General features: G+C 39.0%; 1 protein-coding gene across 4 annotated transcripts in view; it reads right to left on the minus strand.

Annotated features, from left to right (window-relative positions):
• Nucleotides 1-1643: 1643 nt before the first annotated feature.
• The window catches only part of SLC12A1 (solute carrier family 12 member 1), an 88045-nt gene continuing 72687 nt past the window's right edge, over nt 1644-17001 (minus strand). For all 4 annotated transcript variants that reach the window (XM_005211900.4, XM_002690936.6, XM_005211899.4 and 1 more), the window contains 6 exons: nt 14813-14944; nt 14474-14585; nt 12251-12337; nt 5835-5970; nt 4190-4257; nt 1644-2941 (listed from right to left, as the gene is read on the minus strand). In XM_005211900.4, coding sequence (XP_005211957.2) covers nt 2806-2941; nt 4190-4257; nt 5835-5970; nt 12251-12337; nt 14474-14585; nt 14813-14944 — 671 coding nt within the window. In that variant the 3' untranslated portion in view covers nt 1644-2805. The remainder of the gene's footprint in view (nt 2942-4189; nt 4258-5834; nt 5971-12250; nt 12338-14473; nt 14586-14812; nt 14945-17001) is intronic.

A 17001-nucleotide genomic window follows, 5' to 3' on the forward strand; every position in this document is an offset into this window, starting at 1 on the left:
AAGCAGGAGTTCCAAAATCTCGTGGATCATCAAAATATACAGATTCCTTGGTCCCTCTCCTATAGATTCTAATTTAGTAGGCTTATGATTGCCCTCAGGAATCTATAATCTTTTTTAAAACCTTCCATTGAAAGAGTTCTAAACTTGAGTATTAAGGGAAGACATTGTAAGGCAATGCTCCTAGTATGTTCCTCTTTATATAAGAAAGTTTTATATCTATGGGTATCTGGCTGTGTTGTAGGATGGTGGCAGGGTCATCAACTGAAAAAGTGGTGAAGATTTTGAAAAGTCATTGTGAGGAAAGTGTAGGGAAGCTGATGAGACACATGTACAAAATGAGGGGACGGAGGAAGTTGGACATCAATAAACATGAATGTGTACCTTCTCCTTCTTGCTCAGAAGCCCGATTGTGAACTTAGAGACTGTAGGAGGTTGGGCAAATAGAGTTGGATAAATCAAAGGACAAGGACAGGACACTGAGGGCTACAGAAACCCACTGGCAGCTGACATACTCCTATCTTTTCAATTTTCTGCTGCCCTAACCTGTTTCCCTGCTCTTGTCCTCAGGATCACCTATCCCTTTTTCTCTCAGTCCATGTACTCCTCCTTGGTTAATTTCTCCTTTGTTATCCCTTCAGTCACCATCTCATCAATAACCTTCAAAAAATTAAATAACTAATTTAAGGTAATAAAACTAATAAATGGTGAGACTAGATTTGAACTTAGGCCAATCTGAGTGTTTTTTTTTTTAATCACTACTTTATTTGACCCCTGCAGTTGGCATGGTGATGCCCCACCCAGACCCTGTTTAATAAAGGCCTTATTGCCTCAGCATCTGGGAGTGCTGTCAGCAGACAGCCTTCAACTGTCCAGCCCTTTGGGATGGTTCAGCTGCAGAGACTTGCCACGTCCAGATTCATACCCCTTCCTAGGCCACCCACCTTCAGTGACTGATGTATATGACTGATGTATGTGGGAGTATAAAGGTCTGGCCCTCTCAGACCTCCTTGGGACTACTCTGAATGAACCTCTGTCTCCAGAGCTCCCTGTGGGGTCACTGAGGCTGTCCTTGGGACTGCATTTCAGCTCACCTTTCCCTAACCCTTCCTGCTTTCTCCTCCTCCTTCCAAACGGACTCCTTAATAAACACGCTCCATGCTAACTTTCTGTTTCTTAGGGGACCTAACATGCAACAGCTTCTCCAAGAAACTAGAGCCGGAATTTCCTGTTATAGGAGTCACATGACTTCTCACTGTTTCCAGAGACCCTCTCAAGTGTTTCTGAGAAGTGTCAGGGCCCAGATGAAAAGCTGGGTGCCTTGTCCTGGTCACCAGGATAGCATCTAGCCATTTGAATTTCAGGTACAGAGGACTGAAGAGAGAGGGTTAACCCAGGCCTGAGTTAAGTCCAAAGGTGTCAGATTCAGAATACAGATATCCTGCTTCTTACGCTTTGCCGTTTCCCTTTTCCCTTCCTAGTCATCCTTCTGAGGCGAGTCTGACTTGAAATCCTAATCTTGAACCCCAGCTTTAAACAACCTGCAAATGAGTGAGGCACCTGATTGAAATTTTCAGGCTCACATCTGATAACACCACTGCAGTGTGATTTTAGTGACTGAAAGGAAAAAACAAGACCAGAGCAAACGAATTTGAGTGCTTTTATTTCAGGTTGACTTTTTCCCCCTTCTATTTTTTATCAGTTACAATAAACAGTCACAATATGTCAGGGAAAAATAATCAACGCATCCATCAGAAAAAAATTTTGGTAGTTTTTAATATGATTAAGTATTGTATGAATACTAACAAATTTAAAAAAATCAATACTTATATATTCCAAATTTGCAAATTTTTCTACATCAAATTTTAATTATCTTTTAACTCTCTACAATCATTATATAAAGTAACTAAAAATATGATTCAGGATATATTTCTTTATAACAGTTTGAAAATGTGTGATATTGGGTTTCCAATTAGACATCTATGAAGACTTCATCTATGCTAACCACTTAATTAGAAGAAAATATTCAAAATAATAAAATGTCTAAATATTTAGTAGGGAAAGCAATTAAAATTTATATATTAAGAACAGAATATATTGCATATTTAATCAGAATATATTTTGCTTCCTCTTTCAGCTAATATATTTTTCAGTCAGCCCCAAATTGAAGCTGTATGTTGTCAGCAATTGCTCAGATCACTCTCAGTATATAATCTGTTGTATTAAATAACCTTACTTAGGTAAGTGTTTTAAACATTGTGGAGACTCAGGTTACCTCTTAAAGTTTTTAGTTATTGATTTTCAAATCTTCTTTGTGAGTGTAAGCTTCTCAGAAGGCCAAGTATAATCATGTTTCCTGCCCAGTTGGTCTTTTCCTTTGATAACCACCCATGGTTACTATACCAGCCTGTCAATAAGCATTTAATGAGAAACTGCTGTGGGGCTGAGGCCACTACCAGGCCCTAGAAGCAAATAAAAGATTAGGTGTGCCTGGAAAAGCTTACAATAAGTTGAGTTTTCACGGGCGTAATAAGGCAGCATATGTTTGCTTAATTTTCATGTTTTTAAATAACATTGACAAGATGTTTTTCTAGGGGTAGCATTGGCTTTGACACCCCCTTAAACTGATTAAAAAAATAGTTCCCATTAAGTAATAATTTAAAAATGGCAAAATTTACTTGGAAGCCTATAGGATAGTCTTCTAGGTTTGAATATCCACAGATCACATTTACAACATAAAGTACTGGAACTTGTTTCCTAATTATTCATACTGTGTTCTAATCCTTTATCTTTAAGGATAAAGATCTTTTAAGAGTAAAATGTCAGGACATTTTTGTGATTTCCTCTAACTAGTAAGACAGGAGGGAGGTTCTTCGTGAGGATTTCCAACCAAGCCATGTACAACCAATCTGATATAGATCCTTTTCTTGCCACTGGAAGGCTCCTGACAGCATGCAAGAAAAATAAAGAACAAACATGACAATTAGTACCAACATAACATCATTAGCTATCTGAGCTATATAATAACAAGTAGCCTAAACCTTATATATGCCTCCTCCACAAAATGAAAGCACTGAAATTATTTTGAATATAGATGTTAAACTGAGATGTTTCTCAGATAATACAAATATTTACAAACCAGAAAAATAGGCCTGGACATTGTAATAGAATAGAAAGTGTGAAAAAAAGTAAAAGTGTTAGTGGCTCAGTCATGTCTGACTCTTTGCCACCCTGTGGACTGAGGCCTGCCAGGCTCCTCTGTCCATGGAATTCTTCAGGCAAGAACACTGGAGTGGGCTGCCATTCCCTTCTCCAGGGGATAGTCCCGACCCAGGGATCAAACCTGGGTCTCCTGCATTGCAGGCAGATTCTTTACCATCTGAGCCACTAGGGAAGCCCATTAGAATAGAGGCAAAGCATAAATAGATTTTCACTCTTTAAATAAAAAATGTGATCAACCAATACCTCTCCCCGTTTTTCTAGGGGTGGGGGAAGGATTTTTGCTAATATTTTAGAGCTCTTATTATATTTGGGAGAAATAGCTATTTGGGCTCTATCACCCAACTCAGGAGACCAGTCTATCTCTTAGATGAATGGTCTTCCAGTGTAGACCTTGCTTGAAGACATACCCTTGTACCTAGGAGTTAGATCATGAGATATAAATGTGAAATTGCTGGTTTTCTTGTTTAGCAATGAATCTTTAGATAAGCATTCTTATTTCCAGCAGGTATGCCCCTAATATTTGTGGGGTGGAGGACAAAGAGTGGAAATGGAAAAGCCCACTCTTTTTTCTCCTGCCCTGGCCTCTTCCCACATGGTAAGGAGCCTTGAGAACATGCCATGGACTCCACATCTCAGGAGCAGCTATCCAGGGAAGGGGCCTGTGAACCTTGACCAACTTGGGGCTTAATTGGCAGGGAATTCCAGGGTCAGATTCCTAGACAGAGGTCTAGACAGGGAATAAGGGTTCTAGGTGTCGTGTGTCCTGGCCCTTTGGGTGGAGCATGTCTGGAGTAAAGTCCATATGGAGCCCTCTAAAGCCCGTGGGCCCCATTGTCTTAGGGTGGTATTTATTTTCCCACATGTTCCAAATTTAACTTTTCCACCCGAATAGTTTTGGGCTTTTATATTGATTAACCCATGTACCTGAGATTTCTCTGTAACAGTCTTAAATGTCTGCAATGATACTTACAGGACTATGAGATTAGCAGCTCTTGAGTGCTCCTGTAAGAGTTCGTTCAGTCGAACTTGGCGGTAACTCTGTGGACAACATTCAGATTTTGTTGAGGGTGGTTTCTCAGAATTATGAATGAGAATTTATCTTTTTTCCTCTAATTAGAGACAAGTAGGAAAGCCTCATTTAAAAAAAAAAAAAAAAAAAAACCTTTTCATTCAGGTTTGGAAACTTAGTGTTTTAGAAACTTGTGGAAAATATTAGAAATATAAAGAATAAGACCACTGTGTTATGTTGTAAGTTGCTAAGTCATGTCCAACTCTTTGTGACCCCATGGACTGCAGCATGCCAGGCTCCGCTGTTCATGGGATTTCCCAGGCAAGAATTCTGGAGTGGGTTGCCATTTCCTTCTCCAAGGGATCTTCCCGACCCAGGGATTGAACCTATGTCTCCTGCTTTGGCAGGTGCATTCTTTGCCACTGAGCCACCTGGGAAGCCCCATTGAGGTATAGTGGCTTATTAAATTCTAGAAAGAAAAAACAAGCAAGCAACATGGATAACAGTAAAAAGATGAGAATGGCCAGTGCTGGGAACAGGTTTGCTGTGGAAGAAACCTAACCTAATCTTGATACTAATTTGGTATGCTAAACACACAGATTATACCCTAGTCTAATCTTTCTTTAAACTCTTTGATTTTTACCAGCACAGGAGACTGGTTTCAATGAAAGAGTCACCAAAAGACTCATTTGGAAAAATAACTACATTAACTATTTTGTAGTTATGAGAGTAATATTTATTATCACATTTCACCGGTTCAGAAGCCAAAGCTTAGATAAGTGATTTGTTCAATTATATGAAAAGCTTTTGTTAGAGCTGGGCACTTTGTCACACAGAGTTTATGATTCTTAGCTCAGTATTTTTTCTACTAAATTTGAAAGGTTTTTAATATCTCCTGCTCTAATCTGTTCCAACTTCAGCTCCTAATATGGCTTATTTAAATTTTGTAATTTAGAGCTTCTTGAGGTCCTTTTCTTTGAATGTCTAATCCAATTCAGATGTTAATTCTTCTGCCTTATTCTTATGTCCTTGCCCTCTTCATCATCCTCACTGTTGCAACTTCATTCAGTTCAAGCCAGATGCAGGTAACTCCCGTCTTATTGTGTTCTCTAGAAAAGCTCACCATTTCACATCCATCCTACAAGACGTTCCAGATCCAACTTGCATATTCAGTGTTCCAGTTACAGATTTTCTCAGATCCCTATGTAAGTTTTTATAGCTATATCAGGTTAAAATTCTTTTTATTGTGTCAAACTGTGAGCAATCTATATTTACTTTGCATATGTATTGACTGAAATTATTTTAGTCTGATGGGTCTGTCTCCTTTTCTATAAAATTAAATTGGAAAGAAGACTTTGCAATATGTATCAACAGCCTGTTTTCAACTTAAAACACTTGATTTTATACTAAAAAATGAAAGCAGTTTTCTAAATCCTCACATTCACTAATATGATTCAAAAAGGACTTGAAATATGCAGAAACCCTAGATCTCGAATAAGTGAAATTCTATAATAGATACATTACTTCTTGATCTTTAAATCAACCACTGTTTTCTTTTTCAGCTAGTTAGATAGCAAAGTAAAGATTAAGAAAGAAAAGTCCTTACCTTTTCCTTGACTGCCTCCAGTTCTGCATCTGTAATTTTCCACGGAGTTTCTCTCTTTAATTTCTCAGCAGTTGTTAAATCTTTGCAGCTTTCATGGAGACAATATGGTTCAATCATTTCTTCAAAGACTTTCCAGCTGAAATTGGAATTATAAAAGAGGCCTCACAGTGGGAAACTAACTCATTATTTCACAGATACTCCAGGTGTGACTGGGTACGCTGGCTGCAGAATCAGAGCTGAATGTCATGCAAATCTTCTAAGAATTATCTTTGCAGGAGACTGTGAGTAAAACCATGGCTATCATAGTGCTTCCCTACCCAAGGAAAGACCTTAAGGGGTATGAGGCCTTGATAGCCTACTAGGTATTATTAATAAATCCTCAATATAAACACACAAACACATAGATGGTAATTACTCTGCAATTACACGTTCTACATAGTATAGTCAAAGGCACAGTTTTAACATAGACACTTTAGCCCATAAATGAGTTTCCATTTGCTTATTTACAGGTTCTATGGGAGATGTTCATGAATTAATGTAGGAGATGAACCAGCATCCCTGAGAGTTAGATAGGGTTGCCCTCCTCACCTTTAGCCCACATGGCAGCTCCCACCTTATGGCAGGAGGCTGTGGGTAGGTCGGAGAATAGTAAGTGAGTGAGTTTAATGGCTATAGAACAATCTGAATGTTTGCTGTAAATAATGCTGCCTTTGTCCTCCTGCTGTCTGATGTTGCTGCCTGAGATGTTCAAATGGCTATTGTTCAGGTGCACATTAGAGGAAAGAACAAAAATCAATAACATTTTAAAATCTGAGGCCATTTTAGAGCAATTAAGAAAAAATCATTGACTAGAAAATTAGGAGCAGTACCTCAGAACTGTAGAACATTTTAAAAATTGCTGAAAAATCTCATTCTTGTCTATCATAAGAATCTCATAAGATTTATTTTTAAATGATAGCACAAAACAAAACATAATTTATAGGAGTAGTTGTCTTCCCTATGCTACTATAAGATGATCTCAAATATAAATAGTTTTCTTTGGTTTTATATATCGTGGCTTACTTAAAACTTAATAACTTTGGAATGAGTGATAATTAGAATTAATGTGCTTTTAGGTTAAGGAATTAAAGCATGAAGCAATGATTTCAGTTTCCCAGATGGTGCAAGTGGTAAAGAATCTACCTGCCAATGCAGAGATGTAACAGACGTGGGTTTGATTCCCTGGGTTGGGAAGATCCCCTGGTGGAGAGCATGGCAACCCACTCCAATATTCTTGCCTGGAGAATCCCATGGACAGAGGAGCCTGGAGGGCTCCAATCCACAGGGTCACAAAGAGTCAGACATGACTAAAGTGACTTAAGTGAAAGTGAAAGTGAAGTCGCTCAGTCGTGTCCGACTCTTTGCGACCCCATGGACTGTAGCCTACCAGGCTTCTCTGTCCATGGGATTCTCCAGGCAAGAGTACTGGAGTGGGGTGCCATTTCCTTCTCCAGGGGATCTTCCCAACCCAGGGATCGAACCCAGGTCTCCTGCATTCTGGGCAGACGCTTTAACCTCTGAGCCACCAGGGAAGTAAGGTGACTTAGCACAATGATTTCAGTGGTCTCATCAGTTTTCCTGATTTAGGACTTGCAGATGGAAGTACAGAGATTACTAAGGAGTAGTTTGTTCCCACCAGTGTGCTGCTGTTAACAGATTGAAGAGATACTTAATGCAGTAGATTTCTGATGCTTTGACTTATTCAGAATGGTAGACAACGAGTAGGAAAGAATAAGACTGATATGCCCAATTATTGTTTCAACCATGTTTTTTATCTGCTATTTCTCCCAACAGTGCTGTGCTTTTAGAGACCTTGGTGGTCATCAGTGCAGAGGTGCTGGTCTAGGAGAGAAGAGCCTGGGTTCTTGCTCCAGTTCTTCCATTGTCCTCCTTGACCTGGATAACCTAGCCTATAACAGGGGTAACAATGGCTGCTCAGAGCTGGTGTGATACTGATGCGAGTGTTAGTAGGATGATTTGGATGGCCATGCTCTGAAAAGTATGCAGTGCCCTGTACAAGCAAGACATTCATTTTACTCAACAACCATGGGACTGAGGTTAGCAGTTGACGGTTTCTCTGTTTAAGCTTTACATACAGTTATTTTGATCAGGGATAAGAGTTTTATTTGCCTCTCACTCCAGGTGCTTTTTGGAAAGACCACTTCAAAAATAGTTTCCTAAGAAATGGAAAGTGGAATAAAGATTGTTTGCTTGTCCCCCCAGGCATCCATACTACGTTTCTCCATTGTAGTTTGGATGAGAATGACTCTATCCTCAATATCAGCCAGTCAGCACAATTCTATCCCTTTTGCCAGTCAGATTGGCTAAGTTGGGCACATAAGCCAGGCAAGCTTGATCTAGCATTTCACTGACTGCAATGAGTGGCTCATAGCTTGGTGGTCCAAAGGTCTTTTTAGATTTCTATTTTGAGTCTCTATTAAATCTGCTCATTCTTATTGTTACAGTTGTTATTTAGTTGCTAAGTTGTATTTGACTGTAGCCTGCCAGGCTCCTCTGTCCATAGGATTTCCCAGGCAAGAATACTGGAGTGGGTTGCCATTTCCTTCTCCAGGGGATCTTCTTGACCCAGGGATCAAACCTGAGTCTCTTGCACCTCCTCCATTGGCAGGTGGATTCTTTACCACTGAGAAACTAGGGAAGCCCATGATCATTCTTATTATATCTTAAAATTGATTCTAGAATAGTTTAAGTATTCAGCTCAGTTCAGTTCAGTCCAGTCACTCGGTCGTGTCCGACTCTTTGCGACCCCATGAATTGCAGCATGCCAGGCCTCCCTGTCCATCACCAACTCCTGGAGTTCACTCAGACTCACTTGAGAATGAATTCAATTAAAAAAATTAACTTACAGCTTTCCTGCCTTTCCCATCCTTGTTCCTCATAATAACAAGGTTAAACTGCATAAAAATTTCCCCTAAAATTCATATAAAATTTCTTCTCAAACATTAATGTATTTGTTGTTTTTGTGATCACACTAGCATATTTAAACTAAATTATCTAGTTAATTGCTTCCAGTTTCTCTTTGATTTCTGTTTAATGATTGCTGTCTTTTTGGCCTATGACTTTTAATTTAGTCTATACAATAAAAAAGAATTTAGCCACAAGAGCTTTTCAGTTTCCCCTGCCCAATTGTTTTCTCATTAACTTAACTTTTTCCTCCCTTTCACCCTTACTCTACTGTATTTATAGATAACGTTTCTATGATAGAATGTTTCCATCAAGATTTACTCATGTTTTATGAGTAGTTGAAAGCTCTATTAAAAGCAGCTGAAGGACATTTAACATTAGCCTCCAACATGGAAATCATTGATGGTGAACTATTGCTAACATTGTGTGAAAATGAGTGATCAAGGAAGAACAGCAATCAGGAGATGGTTGTTAATGGTAGACCAGGGCTGTCTAGCCATAAGGCCCCTGTGAAAGCTGAAGTTGAGCCAGTGTTGTAAGGTTTGGGCCCTGGGCCTGGGGTTGCATCAGGCCACTGAAGAGTTCTGTTTCTCTTATTAAACCACTCCGAGGATTTGCCTTTTAAAAATTATCACAAAGATTCCAGGTGTGGTCAAGTGTGAAAGTGTTAGTCACTCAGTCATGTCTGATTCTTTGCAACGCCATCAACTGTACTTGCCAGGCTCCTCTGGCCATGGAGTTCTCCAGGCAAGAATACTGGAGTGGGTATCCATTCCTTTCTCCAGGGGATCTTACCTACCCAGGGGTGGAACCTGCGTCTCCTAAATTGCAGATGGATTCTTTACCATCTGAGTCACCAGGGAAGTGGCCATTTGTGAGATTTACTGAATGACCAGTCTCTGTTCTAAAACTTATCTTCAAATACTGGAAAAGGCATCGCCAGCATCAGACATGTGGCTGTTTTATGAAGTAACATGGCATCAGTTACAGCTGAAACTGAAAAGAGAAGGATGGTACTTCTAGCACACCTCTTCTTGGTCACCTTCTGTCTTCACATCAGGATACATTAACTACAGTTATTCTGCTAAGAATGTTCTTTTTCCTTGCATCTTCCTCAACACCTTGATATATCACAGAGAAAATCTCCAGAACTGTGAAAATGAATTAATTTTTTTTTTCCTGAGAAAGGGAAATAGATCTCTTCATTGTAGGATGCAGAGCATATGTAATCAACACCAAGTCAGAATGGTGTCTAAAGTCAAATTTAGAGACCAGGACAAAAGTACAAATGCCTTGGTCCTTTGTTTCTTATGACCGTGCATAGAGTTTTCTCCTTGAGAAGAGGAAACCATGGAACAAAGGTCAGGGGTACGAAGATGAAGCGCATCTAGGCTGTGATGGACACTCAAAGAAGGAAGAGGCATGGTTAGAGATGCAGCAACATCCTCCGTGATAGAACAGAAAGGATGGGTATACAGGTGACCATGGCTGCTGGGCAGAGACTAGTACAAAACAGAGGGAAGGATACAGGGACTTGGGTAGAAAAAATCATATTGATGGGTAAAGAGGCAAAGGATATAGAAACAAATTAATCAGCAAGCGCAGACAGTCCTTAGCTGCTGCTAAGACAAATACCAGCAAGAAGAATTCAGTTACAAGAAGCAGGTGACTGACTGATCTGTGGCCAGCATTGAGCCAGGGCTTATAGAGAATCCCAGTTCAGTAGGGGACACTGTGACTACACTCTCGTTGTCGTTCAGTTGCTAAGTCACGTCTGATTCTTTGTGACCCCCATGGACTGCAGCACGTCAGGCTTCCCTGTCCTTCATTATCTCCAGAGTTTGCTCAAACTCATGTTGGTGATGCTGTCTAAGCATCTCATCTTCTGTTGCCCGCTTCTCCTCCTCAACTATGCTCTAGACAACAGTAAACGGTCCTGTATTGGCAGAGAGCTGGCAGGCTGTGGTCTGGTGCTAAGTGGCACATACTGGGGAATCATTGTACCTGCTGTGTTATAGAAGAGAATGTGTTTCCTCCAATTAGAGCTATCAGATGAGCCTGTTTGATCACATCCCTGCAAGTGCCAAGGGGCAATGACTTAGGAGTTAAAATTCTTCAAATGAAATGTGCAAGGCTACCAGAGGTTACTGCATGACAACTTAGTTCATATAAAAATCTTAATTCCATTTACCAAGGAGAATGATAAATCTGTTCTTAATTTTTCTTAACTTTATAACTGTAGAAATATAGGAATGAAAGGCATTAGTGGTATTTATGATATAAGGAAATATTACATCATAATAATCCAGGTCAGCCCTGTCAATCCTAGCTTTCTTATTTCAGTTAAGACATTTTGTAAAGCTGTTTTAACTGACGCATAGCCTTAGAGGAATCATGAATACCCTCAAATGACATGAGGTTCAAGGTTGCCATTTTGTCAATAAGAATGCATCTTAAATCTGGATAATTTTCAGTTAGTTACTAAGTTCATCTGGGATAACAGTGAATCAGAAGAAGGATAGAGCAAGAAGGTTTGAGGAATGTGGAGTTGCAACTCATCAAGAACTACAGGAGGAAGGAGAAATGGTGATCAACAGGAATGAGAAGAGGTCTGAGTCTAGCAAGGACCTATGCCATACTGAGACCTTTGTATCTCCTGTTTCCATCCTTGGGGAACCATGCCACACCAAATCAAATGTACTAAACTGCATACAGATGCAACACTAAACATGATTTTGAACTGTAAACAATTGAAAATATTTTATAATTGTGAAGTCATTGCTCTAAATATTTTAATTTATGATCTGTTGTAATTTCCAGACAATCTTCTTATACCTCTGGGAACTCCTGTGAAGATCTAACCTACAAATTGTTTTCAAATACCATGGACTTCACAAATTTAAAAATTAATGAGGTTAAAGTGATGCTGTTTTGAAGGCATTTAAACAATTATTTCAATTTTTTTTTTCATTTTAAAATTTTGGAACCAATACCTTTCCTTGCCAGGCTTCAGATAGTTTTAGAAATCCCCTTTGGAAAAAAAAAAAAAAAAGAAATCCCCTTTGGGGGCTCTCATAGGCTTCCCATTCAGAATGCCCCACCAGTAACTTTAAATAATGTAAACTTACCCTGACTGCTCAGGTCAGAATTTTCTGAGCCTATGCTTCCTGCTACTGTTACCACCATAGAAAGCATAACGCGAAAGGCAATTCTAAAATGCTAACTAAACGATGTTTCCACAGTTGTTCTTCTCAAGCTCATCTTCACCTTAAAAACTTTTCCTTCCGTTAGAACCTGATAGCTCTGTGTCATGATTATTTAAAATCCCCTTTTATGTCATCCTATCAGGAAGTCACAGCAGTAAACCTGTAACATTTTAACCTTCTAATAATCAACACAAAAGAGGGGAGAGTTTACCATGGATAAACTGCATCTGGTTAAATATTCCATACCTTTCTTTGTTTGGCTTAACGTTGATGTCACCAATGACATGGATGTCTGCAAATTTTATCCTAAATTTGCTCAGAAGGGAAGCCATTCTGAAAATACAAGACAGAAATGCCTCATCATTGAATATTTAACTATTTTCAATCAAAGAGTTTCGTGTTTAAGACATCAAAAGCAATCATGTCTTATTTCAGCTTAGCTTTTGGACAAAGGCTTTGGTTAGTATTTGATTTCCACTGTAGCACTTGATGAATATGGATAAATGTGGACCAGATTATTCTACCAAAGGCAAAGAGAAATTTCTGTAGGTGAAGTCACTGGAAACAGCAAACCCAGCTCTGCATTCATGTTTCAGGGAAAAGGTTGTGGCACTGTCCACTCTTCCTTATCATTTGGGAAAAAGAGAACAAGTCTCAATACTTATTGATGATTGCTGATAATGTTTATAGAGTTACTGACAATCTACTGACAAACCAATAATTATTATATATTATATCATTGTAGATTAAAAGTTTTTCCCGCTAGCAACTGAACATTTTGATATAATTTCAAAGTTACAAAACATTATAAGAATAGTGTAAAGAAAGCTCAGATTCACCAGTTGTTTATGTTTTGCCCCATTTGATTTGTCATTCTCTTTTTCTCTGTCTATATCTCTCTATATTGTTTTTGCTTGCTGGCTTTCTACGTCCTACTTATCTGCCATTTTAAAGTAAGTTACACGTATCAGTCCCCTTTACCTCTAAGTACTTCAGTGAATATTTCCTAAGAGCAAGGACATTCATTCTCTTTTATAAACAGAGTACAGTTTCTGAAATCAAGAAATTTAACATGGATGCCCTGCTACTATCTTATCCACCAACCTTTTTCAAATTTCATCACTTGTCTCAATAAGGTACAGAGGCTTTAAGAAAATATAAATTATTGTAGACCTCATGATAGTTTCCATTTTACTATAATTTTCTTCAAGAGGAATTAGATATATATAATAACTTTCTAAGAAGGGGGAGACAATGTGAAAAAATGACTAAGAGCTGAAGAATTGATTCTTTTAAACTGTGGTATTGAAGAAGACTCTTGAGAGTCCCTTGGACTGCAAGGAGATCCAACCAGTTCATTAAAGGAGATCAGTCCTGGGTGTTCTTTGGAAGGACTGATGCTAAAGCTGAAACCCCAATACTTTGGGCACCTGATGTGAAGAGCTGACTCATTGGAAAAGACCCTGATGCCGGGACAGATTAAAGGCAGGAGGAGAAGGGGACGGCAGAGGATGAGATGGTTGGATGGCATCACTCACTTGATGGGCATGAGTTTGAGCAAGCTTTGGGAGTTGGTGTTGGACAGGGAAGCCTAGCCCATGGGGTCGCAGAGTCGGACACGACTGAGCGACTGAACTGAACTGAACTGAAGAGCCAGTCATTATTTTGTGATTTCTGGAAGTAGCCATTCCAGGAAGGGCTAGGACTTAGGCATGCCATGAGGGACTACGGGCTGCCAAAAGTCATTCTCTGGATTTCCTCCAGAGATCTTTGGATGCACCACACTCTTGGCATGCTTGTTGCTCTCACAACTAGAGATCAACTCTCCATGACTAAATAAATAAGAAAGGAACAGACTTAGCACCATGGGACTTGGCTTATTTATTTATTTTAATCAGAAGAGTTACCAACAGTCACCCATTTAAACACTTTCAAACTACAAGTGAGAAACTTGGGGAGGACCCAGACAGGTACAGTAACTGTTGCAAAGCCCTGCGTCTTGTCAGTGGCAGAGCTGGGGCTTGCACAGGGTGCCATCTCTGTTCTCTTCTAAGTGTGCGAGGCTAGAGGGACTGCCTCGAATTAACAGGTTTGACTCTCCCAGAAGAAACTGGACAGAATTTGGACACAGATGCCTTCAGGCTCTTCCTTTCTTGGATGCATTTACTAGTCAGAAGAAAATAAACATTATACAAGATAATGATGCTCTCACTGAAGACTTGAGAAGGGCTTTCATGCCAAATGCTTGTTGAAAGCATTTGTGGAAGGGGATAGAAGGACTTGAAGACAATGATTAGAAAAATTACGCAGATAATTTATTGACAGAAGCCAAGCAAGCCTAAGGCCTAGCGTGGTGACTTTTTGTCTTTAAATTTATTGTGCCTCAAAGACACTTAAAGTTTTTTTAAAATTAAAGCATTCAAGCAACAAACATCAAAAACGCTTCAACACAAGTGATAAATTACTTACGCAATTTTTTCTTCTTCAATGCGATTGATCTTCCCTCCAACATAGATTCTTAATTTACAGTCTTTCCATTTTTTTCTGAGAGTCAAGATATAGGGGATAAGGAGTATTAACCCTGAAAAAATTATGACAGAAAGGATGAGCATATCCAATTGAAAGGAAATGAATAGCTTTATATCTGTATTCATTCCCACACTCATAGCTCCTAAATAATTTAAATCTTTAGAGAACACAGAAATGTTATTCTTTAACTGATACCGTTTTCATATACCTTCCCATGCAGTTTGTTAAATTTATCAACAAGAAATTCTGCTCTCTAGTGTATATTCTGGAATTTTTTACCTCCATCATCAAACAACCACCAAACATCAATTGTGCCTTTTCCCTGCTTCTTTTTAAATTGGGTGCTGGCCTCCACCAGTTTCTGGTTGAACTCCCCAACGTGCATTGACTGGATTGTGTTAATGCTGCTATCTGTAACGAAAGAGAAAGTAGTACATCCATTTGTCTTTTGAGGAAAGAAACAAAATAACTTGCCAATAAATCTATTCAGGAAAATAGAAGAAGGATCATGACTTTGTGTTTTTTATACTTATGGGAAAATAGTGAGCCCTATTCTCCATAAAAGAAAAGATAAAGGTCAAATCCCACAGTAATTTAGATCACCTTCCATAGTTCAGAGAAATTTGATATTGATCTTACGATTACAGTTTTTATTATAGAGTAGTGAATTTTTTCAGATCCTTAGTAATCTGTCTCAGTGCTGAATTATTATTTAGACATGTAGCAATGCTAAATTATCTGATACAAAACCCCAAATATCCTCATTTTCCTAAATTTCATATATAACTCAGGTTACAATATCAGATGTACTTAAAAGTATTAATAGAACATGTAGTTATTGGTTTTCTAGAGATAACCAAAGAATCAGAAGTATTCCTTCGCTAGACAATATGTTCATTTGAGCACAATTTTGGTACGAATTCCAGAAATGTCTGGATTATAAAGGTTGCTAGGGACCTTGAGCATCTCAACTTCTCCATGACCCTTTGGTCCTAACATGGACCTGGCTTACTCTTCTGCTTTCTTTTCCTGGTATCTTGTGAGTCTAAGGTAAAGCCACTTGAGCTATTTGAATCTCTGTGAATGAGATGAAAAAGCCAGGAAATATGGATTAAAATTACCTCTTCTTGAGTTACAGTTAAGGGTGTACATAAAGTACTTAAAAATATTTTAATGCTATTTCCACCCTAACATGGACACAGTGAAAGTGTACCAGGGAAGTAGGGCAGTGTTTACCAGAACCCTCATTCCTATTCGCCAGTAGGTGTTTCTTTGCTACACCCTATGTATTATTTCTCATTTCCACATCTTTGAAAGTTGTGACTTCATTGCTCTATTTCAAAGCGGTAGTGTCAGCATCGTGCTTAGAGCAGAGCTGACAGCCTCGTTAGAGCTTCCTCTCTGATCTAAGAGGGTCTCAGGATGCTTTGTTCTGTCTTTTGCTGTTTCCAAGGTGGAGCTGGTCAGTTCTGAAGCAATTATCTCATATTGTTTCTATCTCAGGACTGCTAAAGGAGGAAGTAAATATCTTTACCAAGTGGACCAAACTCTGCCCCTACTTACAAGCAGATCAGAGCATCCAGAGGACTCCTGTATGAGTGCCTGGAGGCCGAGCTGGTCCTGATCTAGAACTCCAAAGAGTCCTCAACTGACAAAAGCCCAGAGCAGTAAAGGGGCCTACTATCAGAGCTGTGCTTGAAAATTTAGGCATTGAAACAAAACATAATTTTGCTTTTCTGAACAATGAGACGTGTTGACTTTCAGAGATGTATGTTTTTGCTAAAAGTATTGTCATGCAGAAACGGGGTTCCAAAATAAATAAGTTCCACTTTCACTAATAAGGACCTTATTACTTCTCTCCTCCCCAACAGCTAGAGAAGAGTATGGGCTATGACTTCTACATTTTCCATTGCTTCTCAGGTTGTACTGTTGCACAGAGCAGATTCAATGGGTAGTTAATTCTTCTCATGACTACATCAAACAATTGAAAAGGAAAGATGATAGTAGTTAGCATCCGGAGGGTCTCATTCTAATATTTATACCTGGAAAGACTTGATGTACCTCCAACTTAAGATTCAAACACATCATTTTTCTAGAAAATGTCATTTTAAGGAAGGTAATACCTAGTAGGTTCTCCCCTAGGCAATCAAATATTTCTGGCACCCAAGGGTACCTCTAAGTATTTGAAGGGGAGAAATGTTTGGTTTTCTCATAATGCTATGTAGATATACAAAAATGTTGTATTACAGGTTAAATTTGGTCCTTGGGTCATAGTAGGAAAATAAGAAAACTGAACCAAACCTCTTCCAGAGTAAAGAGATGGCCTCTTTGAAAGATTGGGTCCTATCAACCTAGACCAGCAGCCTGCTAAGTCTCAATTTGGATCTTGCTACTTGACTTGGAGACCTTGCCAAAGAAGTAATATTTCCTGGGCTTTACACCAGTGAAGGACTTCACAAACTACAGGA

This window comes from Bos taurus, chromosome 10, assembly GCF_002263795.3.
Source record: "Bos taurus isolate L1 Dominette 01449 registration number 42190680 breed Hereford chromosome 10, ARS-UCD2.0, whole genome shotgun sequence".
NCBI lineage: Eukaryota > Metazoa > Chordata > Mammalia > Artiodactyla > Bovidae > Bos > Bos taurus.